This window comes from Scophthalmus maximus, chromosome 20 (assembly GCF_022379125.1).
Source record: "Scophthalmus maximus strain ysfricsl-2021 chromosome 20, ASM2237912v1, whole genome shotgun sequence".
NCBI classification, from domain to species: Eukaryota; Metazoa; Chordata; class Actinopteri; order Pleuronectiformes; family Scophthalmidae; genus Scophthalmus; species Scophthalmus maximus.
The window spans coordinates 14,957,738-14,972,975 of record NC_061534.1 but is presented as its reverse complement, the minus strand read 5'-3'; the positions used below and the strand labels follow the sequence as shown (position 1 = coordinate 14,972,975).

General features: G+C 41.9%; 1 protein-coding gene across 11 annotated transcripts in view; it reads right to left on the bottom strand.

Moving 5' to 3' along the window:
• Positions 1-14,796, bottom strand: part of tnca (tenascin Ca) — a 35,557-nt gene extending 20,761 nt beyond the window's left edge. For 2 of the 11 annotated variants that reach the window (XM_047329507.1, XM_047329506.1), the window contains exons 1-3: positions 11,192-13,613; positions 2,395-2,962; positions 315-1,634 (exon numbers count right to left, since the gene is read on the bottom strand). In XM_047329507.1, coding sequence (XP_047185463.1) covers positions 315-1,634; positions 2,395-2,872 — 1,798 coding nt within the window. In that variant the 5' untranslated portion in view covers positions 2,873-2,962; positions 11,192-13,613. Of the gene's footprint in view, positions 1-314; positions 1,635-2,394; positions 2,963-10,752; positions 10,902-11,191 lie in introns of all 11 variants that reach the window. The other 9 variants (XM_047329504.1, XM_047329505.1, XM_047329510.1 and 6 more) reach the window with 9 other exon arrangements.
• Positions 14,797-15,238: the final 442 nt, after the last annotated feature.

Here is a 15,238-nt window from a genome sequence, read left to right as displayed (position 1 = left end):
AAAAAAAACCCTGAGGGTTTTTCATAACCTCAAACGCAAAACGTCCACCCCTGAGAAGTAATGCAAACTGCAGAGCCACATCTGGCTGTGGTGTGAGAAACTGCCAAAAAAGTGCAGGCAACACTCAAACTGAAAACCTTCTTTTTTTTATTCACTAAAATAGTTTCTTAGCATGAGTGGTGAGTGAAGTTTGAGCGTAAAAGGAAATGACATCATTGTGGATTTGCTTATATAGCACATATAGTTGACACATGGAAAATTTCAGAACAGCCAAATCCCTTTTTTTTTGCACAAAAATGAGCAGAGCTTCTTACCTTCGAGGCAGTCCTCTCCGATGTATCCCTCATCACAGACACACTGACCATTCACACAGCGGCCTTTGTCCTGGCAGTTGTTGAGGCAGCTCAGCACTGCACAGCTCGCTCCTTCATATCCACCCTCACACGTGCACCTCCCGTTGACGCAGCGCCCCCTGTTGTTGCAGTTATCTGGACAGGTGAGCACAGAGCAGTCCTCTCCTGAGTAGCCCTCCTGACAGGTGCACTTTCCATCTATACAGTTACCTCTAGCCAGGCAGTCGTTGGGACAAGCTTTCTGACTGCAGTCTTCTCCGGTGAGGCCTTCGTCACAGACGCACTGCCCATCGATGCAGCGGCCGCGGTTTTGGCAGTGGTTTGGGCAGCTCAGCTCACTGCAGTCCGTGCCGGTGAAGCCTACATGACACACGCAACGTCCGTCGACACACTCGCCGCGGCCGTAGCAGTTTGAGGGGCAGGTCCTGATGCTGCAGTCCTCCCCGGCGAGGCCTTCCTCACACACACACTGGCCATTAACACAGCGCCCTCTTTGCAGACAGTTGCTGGGACAGGAGAGCTCAGAGCAGTCATCTCCCTGGAAACCAACATCGCATGCACACTGTCCATTTATGCACTGGCCTCTACTGTTACAGTTGTTCAGACACGCTAACTGGCTGCAGTCTTCACCTTGGTATCCCATGTCGCAGATACACATCCCGTTGAAGCACGTCCCTCTGCCGTTACAGTCGTTGAGGCAGGTGAGCTGAGAGCAGTCCTTTCCACTGTAGCCGGCAGTGCAGACACACTGGCCATCAACACAGAAACCATTACCCTGGCAGTTGTTGGGACAGGTGCGTTCTGTGCAGTCCTCCCCGGTGTACCCCTCACTACAGTAGCAGGTGCCGTTAACACAACGCCCATGCTCGTAACAGTCTTTTGGACAGACAAGCTCCGAGCAATCCGAGCCAGTCCAGGGTTCATCACACACGCAGTCTCCGTCTTGACAGCGGCCGCGGCCTCGGCAGTTGTCGGGGCAACTGGTCTGAGAGCAGTCGTCACCGAAGAAACCCTCCCAGCAGATGCAAATGCCGCCCACACACCGGCCGCGAGCGCCGCAATCCATCAGGCAGGCCTTGAACGTGCAGTCTTCGCCAGAGAAGCCCTTGAAGCACTCGCACTTTCCGTCCACGCAGCGGCCACCGTCCTGGCAGTTCCCGGGACACTTGGGCTCAGAGCAGTTGGGTCCCTTCCAGCCAGACTCACATACACAGCCACAGGTGTCAGCACTGTAGTTTCCATGACCGTTGCAGTAAGGTTTTGTTCCCACATCACCAATGACTAAAAAAAAGTGAAGGGATATTTGATATTCATTTTATTCAACGGATTAAATTTAAAGGTTTTGTGGAATAATAGTTTAACAATTTGGGAAAGACATTTATTTGCCATCTTGTCTACAACATAAATATGAAGCAAACAGTCAGCAGATACTTAGCTTAGCTTGGCATAAAGACTGGAAATGGAAAGAAACAGTTAGCCTGGTTCTTTCCAAAGGAAATGAGATCCACATACCAGCACCTGAAGCCCACAAATTTACATATTAAGTGTTTATTAATGTCTCCAATAAGCCAATTCTAAAAGCAAAAAGTTGTAGTTTTACGGTTGTACCATTTCTCTGTTTTCTTACTCTGAGCAAAAAAATATAAAAAAATATCAGTTTATTCCCTAAAATGTCAAATAACCCCTTTAAGAGTGCATCATGCAGTGAAACCAAGGCTTATTTTGGCCACTAGTAAAGGAGATTTCTAACGTTCATTGATATAACAGCCACAGCATACGATTTGTTTTGAGCCAAATAAAGCTCCATTTCAATTGATTGAAGAGTTGTTGGTCTGTAGCCTATGACACAGAAACATACACCCACACATTAGATTTCAAAGAGCTCTCCCACAGATAGATGGAACAGATGTGCTTTTTACTGAGCGAGACTCATGGGTATTGTTAATGGAGCGCTTTTCAATGCAAATTCGTAGAAATAATGGATTATTTTACTGCGGTGGCTGTAATATACAAATATGACTGACAGAAAAATCACGCCCACCTGTGGCCTGTGCACTGCAGCAGGGCCTGTCACCGTTGCACTGATCTCTCAGAGCTGAAACTTCTCCCTCGAGCATCTCCAGCCGGCTCATGAGTTCTTTCAGGCCGGGCAGGTCGTCAGGGCAGCCGCAGGCCTGCCGAGGTATATTGATGTGGTGGGTGAACACGATCTGGTTCTCCCCGTCCACGGTGTGCTCCGTGATGTGATGGCCCGTCGAGACCGGTGCATCTTTGGGATGGAGCTGCGTGCTCTCCGGCTTGTCCAGGTTCACCGAGCACAGGGCACTGGCGGGAACATTGATGTTGTAGACGTGGTTGAAAACCACAGGGCCGTCTGCGGCGGGGAGGGTGATGTTTTGTTTTTTGGGGGATACCAGAGTCTGTCGCCGATGACGTACGATTTTCTTCACGAGCCCAGAATTCGATAAGCCGAGCAGAGCAGTCAGGACGAGGCAGCCAAGAAGGCCTCTTGTACCCATGGTGGGTGTGGGGGTGGGATGTGGACTTAGTCAAATAAATATCAGTTTGATCCCCCGACTAAAGGCTGAGCCTGGTTAATGGTGAAGCTTCTGGAAAACAGACAAATGCAATTTCAATGTAATGTTTTAATGCTGACTATACAACAAAACACTACAACAGCTTGAACATATCTTATAACTGCACAGAGCTCACCAGCAGACCCATACTGTAATACTGATAATGATACCGACAATTAGATTAAAAAAAAGGCCCATTCCATAAAGAACGGAGAAAGTTGAAATGTAGAAAATCCACAATGTATTTCATAATTATGATTGTGTCCCTTATATTCAGGGGTCGCAAAATGATCAACAGGATAAGAAAGGTTGTTCAGACGTTCCTCTATATTTTCTTGTGAATTCCTGGATAATTTCTTCGGGTCTCTGAGATGTACTCAAAAACAACAAAGGAAAACTATGTGGTTGACCTGCTCACAACTCACCCTGTGGAACCACAACCTATCCGATTCTGGAAGTGAGTGAGAATCTAACATTCGCAATAACTTCACGTGATTGGTCCTCCAACAGACACATTCTGAAAATGCAGCTCCCCTCTATGAAACAAAGTTACAACAAACACTTAATGTTCAACATGGTCAGAAGGAGCCAACTCCAAAATTCCTCATAAACCCACCAATAGAGATCAAACCGAGTCAGTACACTAACAACAGAATCTTTATCCACACACAACAGAACTGGTTTTTGGTCACTGAACCAAGCTACTTGTTACTTGTACAAGCACAAGTCTTTTTATTGTTCTCATTATCTCATATATTTTTAGAGCTTGTAAAAGCACATAGCAAGAAGCATAGCTGCACACAGCCCACATTCATTGCAAAGTCAAATTTGATTTATTACTTGAGACACAGAGTGCATGTACTGCTGATTAAGAAAGGATTTAATACCAAAGAATCCAACAGTTGTGTTGGCACATCAACTTCTTTCACACAAGTATCAGCAGTTTTTTATGATACAGCAGATTAATGGCCAAGACTGTACCGTATTTACACATATAATGGGGTAAAATAATGGGAAAACCTGAGAAAGAAAAGAAAATCATCCCACGGACACCACTCCTTCTCGTCCACGAATTTCTCTGATGACTTCAATAGCTGGACACGAACAACACTATAATTTGTGGGAGACAAACTTGAACTAATGGATGGCTTCATCCCCAGCGTGGGAAAGCCTCCTTAAGTTTACTAAAAGAGCTGGGCGAGCGCAGGATAGTGAAAATCAATACAAAAGGGGCAACAGTGACTGCAACGTCCAACTGATACAAAGTACTGGCTTCTTCCTCTTTCTACTGGAAACATCTCGCAGCAAAGATTTTTTTAATGATATACCAAAAGCAACAAGCAAAAGCAATTTGCAGGTCAATTTAAGTTTATCCTTCAACCTTCAGTGTGATTGACTCCAGTATCTTGTGTTAAACATCTCATCCTCAAGCAGGCAGCAAATGTAGTATAGCTGCAACTAACAATTATTTTAATTATCGATTAACTTATCGATTATTTTCTTGATTAATCGATTAGTTGTTTGGTCCATACAATTTCATTAAATGGTGAAAAATGTCAATCGTGTTTCCCAAACCCCGAGACAATGTTTTGTTTCGTCCACACACCAAAAAAATTCAGTTTACTGTCATAGAGGAGCAAAGAAACCAGATAATATTCACATTTAAGAAGCTGAAATCAGAGAATGTTCATGAAAACTACTTCTATAGTTTGCGATTAATTTAGTAGTCGATTACTAATCGATTAACTGTTCCAGCTCTAAAATGTAGACGTGAATATTTCCCTCTATCTAACCAATAAGTCTGTCTGTCTGATCTACAGTACGCGTCTTATCTATTTCTCCATCTGCCTATTTATCAACCTGACAGGACGTTTGCCCTCTGGTTCACATGCTTGTCAGCTGCTATGTGTGGGAGGCAGAAACTAACACCTGTGCAAAGGGGTTGCACCTCTGCCAGGGATGGATTTATGGACGCAGTCCAGATTTTTTGCTCGGTAGTTGCTGACAGTCCTCGCACATGCAAAACCGGTGAAAAATTACTTCCACGAGGGAATCGCTCATGCAGCCGAAACGAAAAAGGCATGTGGAGTTCTCGTGAAGTCTTCTGGAAACTATTTATTGAGACAATGCCGATAGTCGACTGTCAGGTTGAAAAAAAGGAGACGCTCAACTAAAAGGTTCGGGCGAGTGTTGGATAACTTTGACTGTAACCATGGCTGCATTCTCTCCTTTCTTCTTTTCCCCCGTTTGACACTTGTTTATTTATTAGAGGACATACTTCATCCACCAGAGACACTAAATCAAAACAGATCCTCAGCATACATGCCCTCAAGAGTCCCTCAGATTATTTGAAAATAAATAAATAAATAAATAAATGAATAAATGAAAAAAATAAAAAATGAGGCATGGTAGATGTGTGAGCTGAGACTCGTTGGTTTCCTCGAATAGACTCGTGTACACCAATCTGGTGGGAAAAAGCTTCACGGAACTCCAGTGTAACGGGTAGAGCGAAACATTTAATCCACAGTTTGTGAAACCTTACAGATGTATCCAAAGCAAAGTACATATAGGCATACTACGGTAAGAAAACCGTGTCGCTCGTCGGTTTCTGAATCTCAACTGAACTAACTGGTCAGCAGGCGACAGTAACATGCTTAACTGTTAGACCTAAGGTACTATTAAGGATTTAAACTGCACTCATTCTAGACTAAGCATGACCATGAACATGTCGCAGTGTAACTTGGCTCCCACAGTACATTTAAAATCCTTTTCCACAATGCTGACTGAAAATGGGACAAATAAGAAGAAAAGGAGGCCAAAAATCTTTAAAAATGTACTCCTCCGCTGGCTACAGGTCAATACCGTGCAATATTTAAGGACTCGCTTCGCATCGGGCCGAACAACGCCCCTTCACTGTGGTATAATGAGCGTATATCACGGCCTGAGGTGAGCTATTTTGCTTTTATAAAATGGTTACTATGGCGAAATGAAAGTAATAGACACATTACAATTCTTTTATTTATTTGTTTGGTCAAAAAAGCATTTTTTTATCGAAAAACAAAAAAGTAGTCCCTCCTGGCTGCCTGCACAGTGCACGGCGGTTGCTATGCAACACACTAGCGTTCCTCAGTAAGAAGGCTATGAGACGGTAGCTGGGTTCGCCGGCAATTTAAGTGTGCTTTGAGCTCTCTTAAGTTTCCTCAACTTCACTCCGTAGCTACCACATAGCGCTACTCACGTCCTTACTACCAGAGTTGCAGGGGGATACGCACCTGTGCAAACTGATTCAACGTCATAGCCATGCTATACGCTCAATACTCAATATACCACGGCCAACAAATCTGATCGCTTGATTGGAGCTACCCATTTTATAATCACTGATAACATTTAACGACATTCACTTGGTCGGGCTGTAGATATGACATATATGGACATTGACCCTGTCTTCTGCATTCATGTGTTTTGAACACATATCACTCTGGTACAATCTTTTACCTATTTAAAACAATGGCTGCTTTATTTTGTATCACACCTACACCTAACCAGGTTTAATGTCCCCCAAACCCTAACCTTCCCCTAAGCTTTCTTCTCTCCCCCTCTTTCTGGCCACCTCCCCTATATCCCCCATTCTCTCCTCTCACCCCAACCGGTCAAGGCAGATGCCCGCCCACAACTGAGCCTGGTTCTGCTAGAGGTTTCTTCCTGTTAAAGAGTTTTTTCTCTCCACAGACGCCAAGTGCTGCTCATTGAGGGAACTGTTGGGTTTCTCTGTAATATTGTGAGGTCGCGACCTTACTAGGTAAAGTGCCTTGAGATATTGTATGTAACGATTTGGCGCTATACAAATTGAATTGTTTTATCCTTGTGAAGCACTTTGTGACTGGTGTCTGTGAAAGGTGCTATATAAATAAAGGTGACTAACTTACGTGCAGCCGGATTACCAAATAATATGAAAGACTTTCTGTTACAGTGTTTTTAATATATAAAGACAGACGATGCATGATTCATGTCCGGTGGAAGTCTCCTGCTCATCCTACAAATTACCCATTACTAGAGGTCTACATTAAGAGGGTCATCTGCCAATTTTTGGAAGACATGGGGCAGATTCTTCATGTACTCTAATTAAAGATCTTTTCCCACCATCCCACACTGACAAACTGTGTATCTTGTACCTTTAGTTAACTTGGTTATTTTGTTATATGACTTTTATTACTGTGCCCATGCATGTAAACACACAATGCTGTACCACCAGCACTTCTTTCTACCCTCAAGTTTCCAACTTGTTTATAGTGTTTCTATCCTCAGAACAGTTGTGATTGCAACAGGGAAACTGGAAGCTTCAACATGTCTGACATGACAGAGATTTGTCTGAAACACACAAATACTGTAATCGTTGGTCTGCGGTATTTAACAATATTCATCCAATTGTCTTCATGATGTAAATGCAACTTAACATTTAAACCATCAATCCCAAAGGATATTATTCAAGAATATCGAAATATCTTAAATGATTTAAATTATAAATTATAGCCACTCGTTCACTGTTCCACATTGTTGCAGCCAAGATTATTGACGGAGTGGTTTGGGATTCATGGACAGGTTGAGCCTGCGTGTATTCACTTCCACATCATGAGAAGGATTAGGATGAATCCTACAGGAAGGAATGCCAAAGATTTAAATTTGTGGGAAACTACCGTATCAGATTTAGACGCAGGAATCAACAGAGCCTGTATTTGAAAACAGCATGAGTCCAACAAGCTGTTAGGAAATCTGGTCATTTAATGAAGATCAGTGATCAAGATGACTGGATGTTGATCCGCCCGCCTTTTTGTTTGCTTCTTGTTCCACTACACTTGGATGACAGTAAACATTTTACAGAATATTGCCTTCATCAAATTGATGAGTAGGAAAAAACATTTCCATTACCATCACCACAGTGCCTTAAAACTGTTGAGGTCAAAATATAGGTACAAAGGCAGACCCCTCACCTCTGACCTGACCTTTCTCTCTTTATGTGCCCCTTGACAGTATTCATACACTCCTTCAGGTAATCTGTTAAGGCACAGATATAAAACTCAGCTAGAGTTTCACAACTTCTCACATCTGGTCAGTTGCAGGAAAGAGGAAGGTCATGTAAACTAGGTCTCGTAATGTGCTTCTGATCTCTCTCTGGTCAATTTTACAAGACATAAAAGACTGACAATTTACAGGCTTGGAAGTCAAGAAATTAATACTTTCAAATCCTCAGCAACGATTCTCAATCTATATCTGGAAAACAACTCGCATATGATTTATTTATTTATTTACAATCAGGGTTTCTGCAGTTCTCACGAAGTAAAATAAAAAAAACTTTAAAAGCGACAGATTAAAGAAGATTATGATTAAAGCACATCACAATCCAGTGTTGCATTTACTTTAGTTATCACTGTCACTGTGTACACCACGTAAGAATCACAGAATTTCAGACTTTCCTAAGACCATCTAATGGACATGAATTCAAAGCTTTTTTACACTTTTCTAAAGTCGCAGATGCTGTTTAGGCAATAGGTGGTTCAAAGGCTAAAATAGCCCAAAATACATAATTCGACCGAGGTTGACCAGAGACATTCCTTCAGATTATTGGGACAAGGGAAGACAACTGGAGAAATTTAAATAAATATAACCTGTTCACTAAACTATAATCCAGAATTGCTGTAACTTTAGTGCTCTTCCCCCATGCTGGCAGAGGAAAGGGAACTTTTCCGCGTGGAAAAGAGAAACTGGGAATGTTGGCCCTGGACTGATGACATCTGTTTTGCCTAGTCAAAGAAAAAAAAAATGCACCGAGGTTCTGTGTCCAGACAACAGCTCAGTTACCCCCGATTCTTATAAAACTGGAAGTACTGCTGCACGCAGTGTTTGGTGGTTAATTTGATCATCTCCATCTGTGCCATCATCCAGATGAAGAACTGCTTCTGGTGACAAAACGTAGTCAGCATTCCACTCTGATTTTAAACATCCACAGTCATGAGAACAACACAAAGACGACATGTCTGGACACACTGTTAATGGGAAGCATTTGTGGCTGACAGCCGTGTGTCAGGACTCTGGTCAGCGGTGAACATTAATCCAGTGCATCTGCTTGCTTTTTTACTTCTGCGATATTTCAGCATTTTTTATTTTATTTTCCATGAATGGTAAAGTCTGCTTGTCATATCATCTGGAGCAGCTGGAAATCAGCTCAGAAAGAAATAATTAGAGTAGTTACTGTAGTCCATAAAACAAAAAGAGAAACTCTAACACCTCATTAACAGATTGCAAATTTCCATCAGATATTGTCAGGCGGCCATTTGGGAATAATAAACCTGGACTTTATTGTGTCCCCAGGCGAGTCTGAACAGGATGCAGACTTCAATTCTGATTGCAAGTATGGGGTCTCTCCCCAATTTAAGATGTGGTATGTAAGACGTGATTTTCTTGTCTGTTATACATTTGCTGGTTTCAGCTTCTAAAATTTTGGGGTTTGCTGCTTTACCTTGCCACACATCTTAGTAAACTGAATATCCTGGTTAGACAAAACAAGCAGTCTGAATATGTCACATTGGGCTTTGGGAAATCATAACGGCCATTTTTCACTATTTTCTCACATTTTATTGACTAAAGGATTCATTTTTTATTCTGAGAAAACAATCAGATTAATCGACAATGGATAATTAAGGTCTTAGTTTTTAGTACTCCATTAGCATGTGAGCTTTAATGCTGTGCAGGATCAGACAGTTGGTTAACGATAAAACAAATTTGAGTTTAATTAGCGAGAAATCCATACTAGTTTGAAACTGCCATCTGTGCTCAGGTCGCCTCATAACTAACACAACTGAATCTAGACAGATTTACAATGTTACAGGTCTAAGACGCCGACACTAAGCATGCAGTGACATCATATTAGTGAAGAGTTCTGTACTGTAAAATTAGGACTTCTGGTTTTTGAGAAAAACTGAGATTTTTGGACAAATCACCCAGAACGACGCCCTCACTAACCCCCAGCGTCACCACATTCACATAACACATAACAACTCCTCTGTTTCTCCACTGACTTTGGCATTTGGGACAATGAAAAAAAAGAAAATCTAACACATTTTGCATAAAATGCAGAGGCGTGTGATGCTGAATTACACTCAACCCTGGCTCTTTGTGTATAGGTCACAGGGTGAAAACCGTGTGGGACGAGCCCTGGGGGGGATCTCCAGCTACTAAACCAGCTGTTCCTCTCACGGGGGTTTGTTCAGCGAGACACCTTTCACACTCTGCTGCACAGACGTGTCCCTAGACACCCAGCACACAAGATGTTGAACATCCTGGCCCCAATATCTGCACAATGTGACATTATGTGTATTTTAGATAAGAGTTGAAGAAATGTTGGGAGGAGGATAAATATGAAATATGTACATCAGAGGAACTGAGTGATTATAATCTTCTGCAGCGGAAATATTAATTTTTTTCTGAATGTGGAATGGAAAATGTTGACTCAAACCCACCACAAAGGATCCAAACCGCCGTAAGCCAGACTTTGATTTCACTTAAGCAGAGCTAATGGACTGAACGGATGAGGTAGTTTTCCTCCTTGCCCGCACTCGCAAATCTCGTAGCATCACCCACTTTTCCCCTCTTTCATCTCAAGGATGGAAAAATTACACACAATGAAAACTGAACTGCACTGCTCAAAGCAATGTGATGAATCATCAGGCTGCAAAACCTCACCACAAAAAGGGATGTGAAACATTTCTCTGCCCCCCACACACAAACACACACAGATTTTATATATTTTTCGGACATTGATCTACAACCTGACAAAATGTGTTTTAGGCGTGGAGTGTGCTGGCTGCTGGCCCTTCTGCTGAGGTTATCAAAGCTGTGGATAACTCTTTCTCGTGTTCACTCCCTCAGTAGTCGGTCATCTCCTCTGATCGCTCCAGTAGCTGCTGTGCGAGTCTGGCTGGGGAAGAAGTTGCAGCATCCACCAAGAATGTGTGCTTCCAATACCAAAACTATTATCAATGCCAATGCAATATCTGGTGTTGTAGTAACTCTTGCTAGACTGGAGTCTATGGCTAAAATAAGAGAAAAATTATACACGTGACTAACTATATTTTGAGGAGATTCATTTAATTTTAAAAGGGGATTCAACTCAAAAGCACAAACAAATGAAAGTCAATTAAATTGACGCTTGTTGCATAAAATTAAAGGAGATTTCTCTCTGAGAAATCCATAAAAATGTTTTCTTACCTGCACTTGTGCAATCCACTTTTTGTCACACACCTATGCATGTGAGATGAGGTGTTCCTCGGAGTCTTCACTCATTCAGGGAAGCCAAGAAAAACGAGTGCTCTGTTGTGTCACTGCTCTGTCCTGCAGCCTCTCCCAACAAAGGTGGCAGCTCCGTCAGTCCTCCCTCAGCCAGCTCCTTGTCCTCCCCTCAGCGTTCACAGCTCAGACTGGGCTTCAGCTCCTGAGTCAAGAGCAGAGAGAGAGAGGGAGAGGGAGAGCAATAGAGTGGGAGTAAATGTCTTTTAAAGTGTGAGGAGCGTTTTGGTCTGACCCCCATTGCTTTCGACTCCAGCCCTTAAATAGCAGTCATTCTCCCTCCCTCCACGGTCCTCCTTCCCTCCCCTCTACTGCAACTAATGGATACAGATCTGGGCTGCCGCCTTTGAATAAGATGCCAATGTGACTGGGAGTCATGACAGAGCGAGCGGTGCTTGTGGTCGCGCAGGAAAATTAGAGGGGGGAAGATGGGAATGAGAGGAAAGTGAACTCAAGACTGCAGACAGCAGACAGACGGGTCCCATCAACCGTATTAACTTTGAAATAATTACTTATAACGATGTTCTCGTGTGCGATTACGGCTGCAAAAATAATCTTTGAATTTTCTCAGATTTTATGTCATGTATAAGGAAATCCCCCCATCAATAATCCAAAATCCTTATTTCCATACTTCACACTAATCCCTCAAACCAATAAAGACTGACAGTGTGAATCTTTCTCCAGCTCTGTCATAGTGATGGATGGATCATTTTACATATGACATATTTATATTTCATACATCACATTCTCTGATTAATAGTTGAAGTAATTATCCAACTGGTGATAGATTATGAAAAACGTAAAGTAAAAGGAGGATATGTAACAGACCGGCCATTCTCAAACTCCTACAGGAAATGTTTCCCTGCTCAGACGGAGTAATATCTTGCACAGACACTGTTACATTTTAATACATTTAACAGATGGGAAGAGAAGGAAACAGATTAAAATAAAAAAAAAGCTGCCATGAGGGAATACGTGACATCAGCTGAACCTTAATGTAAACCCGCAAGACCGCTGGAAGCTCAGCTGGGGGAAGCAGGCGACGTGCCACCATACGGGCTGGGTCTCCACACAGATTAATCTTAATATGATTAGATGAGGATAAGGCAAGCATCAGCTTAAATGTTTAAAGTGAGTCTGATATGGACCGGTTGAATAGAAGCAGAAGCACATGTTGTTTTGGTTTGTTTGTTGTGAATAAGAAGGGTAAAAGAAACCTGAAACTGAGCAGGTTGATACAAATAACGCAGTTCTATTCGAGGCCGGTTCGTCTATATGCCATACGGTTAATGTGCCATTAATTTAGTCTGGTCCTGTTTGAGCAACTGACTTCAGGGATTCCAACAATAATATTAAAACTTGCTACTAGCAACTGCACCAACAGAAGGCTACTGTTCATTTAAACTTGGCAATGTCATACGACATAAAGACTGTTGGAGGTTTTACTTCACTACTGTGTACAGGAGGAGTCCCATCACTACTGAAACTCAACTAAAGACATAAGAGAGGCTGAAGGACACTAATGCCTGTTCCAAATATCTTAAAAATCCCTCAAATAGTTGTTGGGACATTTCACTCAATGCCAACCTACTGTTGGAGCCAAGATAAAAACTCTTTGGGATCACTAGCATCCTTATTCAGATTCATCCTAAGGGCAACATTAATATCCGTACAACGTTTTAATGGTAATCCATCAAATGTTTTCACCGCTGTCTGTTTGTTTATTAACTCTGCCAAGGAAGTTATGTTTTCACCCATCTGTTTGTATGTCCGTTAGCAGGATAACACATAAAAACGAATGAACAGATTTCCACGAAACTTGCTGGAAGGATGGGCTTGGATGGTCCAATAACAAATCCATTACATTTTTAGCAAGAATCACTTCACTTTCTTTTAACATTGCGTGATAGTTTTTTGATATTTTCACAGACTTCCCAGGGAATAAAACATGCAACTTGATGGGATAATAAGCGGACTGATATATATGCGTGTGAGGAATATGGTGAAGCCTTAACACCTTTGTGGAGGTACACGCGCTACTGAGTGTCATTCTAGTTGTTGATAGTTCAGTCTGGACTGAAGTGGAGGACCATAGAGACATGCTTCTGGAAAGACTAAACACCAGCACTCAGAGGAAGAAGAGGGTTACAAAAGGACAGTGAATGACACATGATTAGTTTATTGGTCATGATACAAGTTGATTAGTGTCGACTGCTGTTGCTGTTCTCATCTCAATTGTCACCAAATTGAAAATTAGGGCCCCAACTGATTATTTCCAAAAAAAAGTTTCAAATGACAAATTTCATTACTCCGAACATTACTTGTTTGAATATCTTCCCGTCTGACCAATAGCCCAAAACCCAAGATATTCAGCTTACTATTGGATAATACAAAGAAGAGCAAAAAAACCTTCCCAATGGTTGGTATTTAAGCTTGAGAATTGCCTAAAATTACTATCAAATTAAACTAAGATTTTCAAATCTATTATAAAATTTGTGTATTGTTAAGATATAGGAACTGTTTTCCCCTAACATCTGTAATATGTATGTAAAATGTGTATTCAAGTACAAGATCTGTCCCGCACTTTTTCATGCAAAAAAAAGGAAAAGAATTCTGATGTTTTTATAAACAAGGAACAAGAAAGAGAAGCATCGAAGAGTCAAAATAAGTCTTAATCGATAAATTGTGTCTAATCTTAGCACAACAGAGTTAAGGGGATTTGTCACTTTTCATTGCAGGATGGCAAACCAAGCCACAAAAATACAAAGACACCAAGTGTCTGTACTCTAATCCAAAATAGGAAGCATATGCACGTCTCAAACAGAGTTCAAGTATGTGTGGAAGAGGGTCTTCTTACAGGGAGGAGGATAAAATCATAAAATATGCTACCATTCATCAAATCAAGTCTTCTCCCGAGCTTTAGAAGACCCCAGGGATCTGGTGTGAAGGAGGGGCCCTAAAGAATGAGAAAATGTGTGTGGAACTGAGTAAATGGGTCACACTGTGGCCCCTTTTAATTTAAGACTCCACATGTGTTTCACACGCACTGCACGCAGCGATACAGCCCATGTGGTGCACAAACCACTAGATGTTTGCAAGAAATTGCTACTGACACGGTGAACAAATGGCAGTTTATTACTAAAAAACAATGTGAAGACAAAGATAGGAAAAAAAATGTCTGCAACCTAACAAGACATACACGTCTGTGAGATGCAACTCAGCACATAACCAGTGGGTGCAGTATCAGAAAATTACAACAGTTGGGGTTTGGGATCACCACAACGATGATAGAAAGCTTTTAAGAGAAACTCAGAACTTGGGTGCGGTCGATTTGCCAAATTTGCTTAGGAAGTTTCCTAAATCTTGAAATGACCCGGAAGTATTTAACCGGCAGCCATGATAAGAGCCGTTTGGATTCTCTAAATGCATAGGAAAGGTGGTTCAATGTTTCCATTCCTATCTCCTTTGGGAAAGGGGAAAATGGAATTTCCTTTGCGAAAGGAAAGGAGAAATAGACGCCCCACAATTAATTGTAACAGCAATATTTAAAATGACGCGCCATGCACAAACGTAAACGATTAAATCCTTAGTAGAAGAAGAAGAAGAAGAGTGTGAATATGACCCAGAAGTGATGCACGTCATCATGTAAGTTATCGTTGCATATGAAGCATTTATATCTGAAATCACACTGTGGTAAAACACACTGAAACATGCTGGATGGAGGTGCTGTGTCTTCCGAAATTTGTAGTTTCACCACAGTAGACACAATGACATCCGCCGTCGCATAATGACGTAGTATAGTGAAAGTCGATTCTCTGAGCACCGCTGTCGGCTTTTCCTAAGTCCTATGAATCCTCCTTTATACCTTTCCTTGAACTTGTGACGTTTTCCATTGAGGTCAAGGAATAGTGGATAGGAAAAGATGATAGGAAGGACAATCCAAATCCACTCCTTGTTCGGCTGATATAC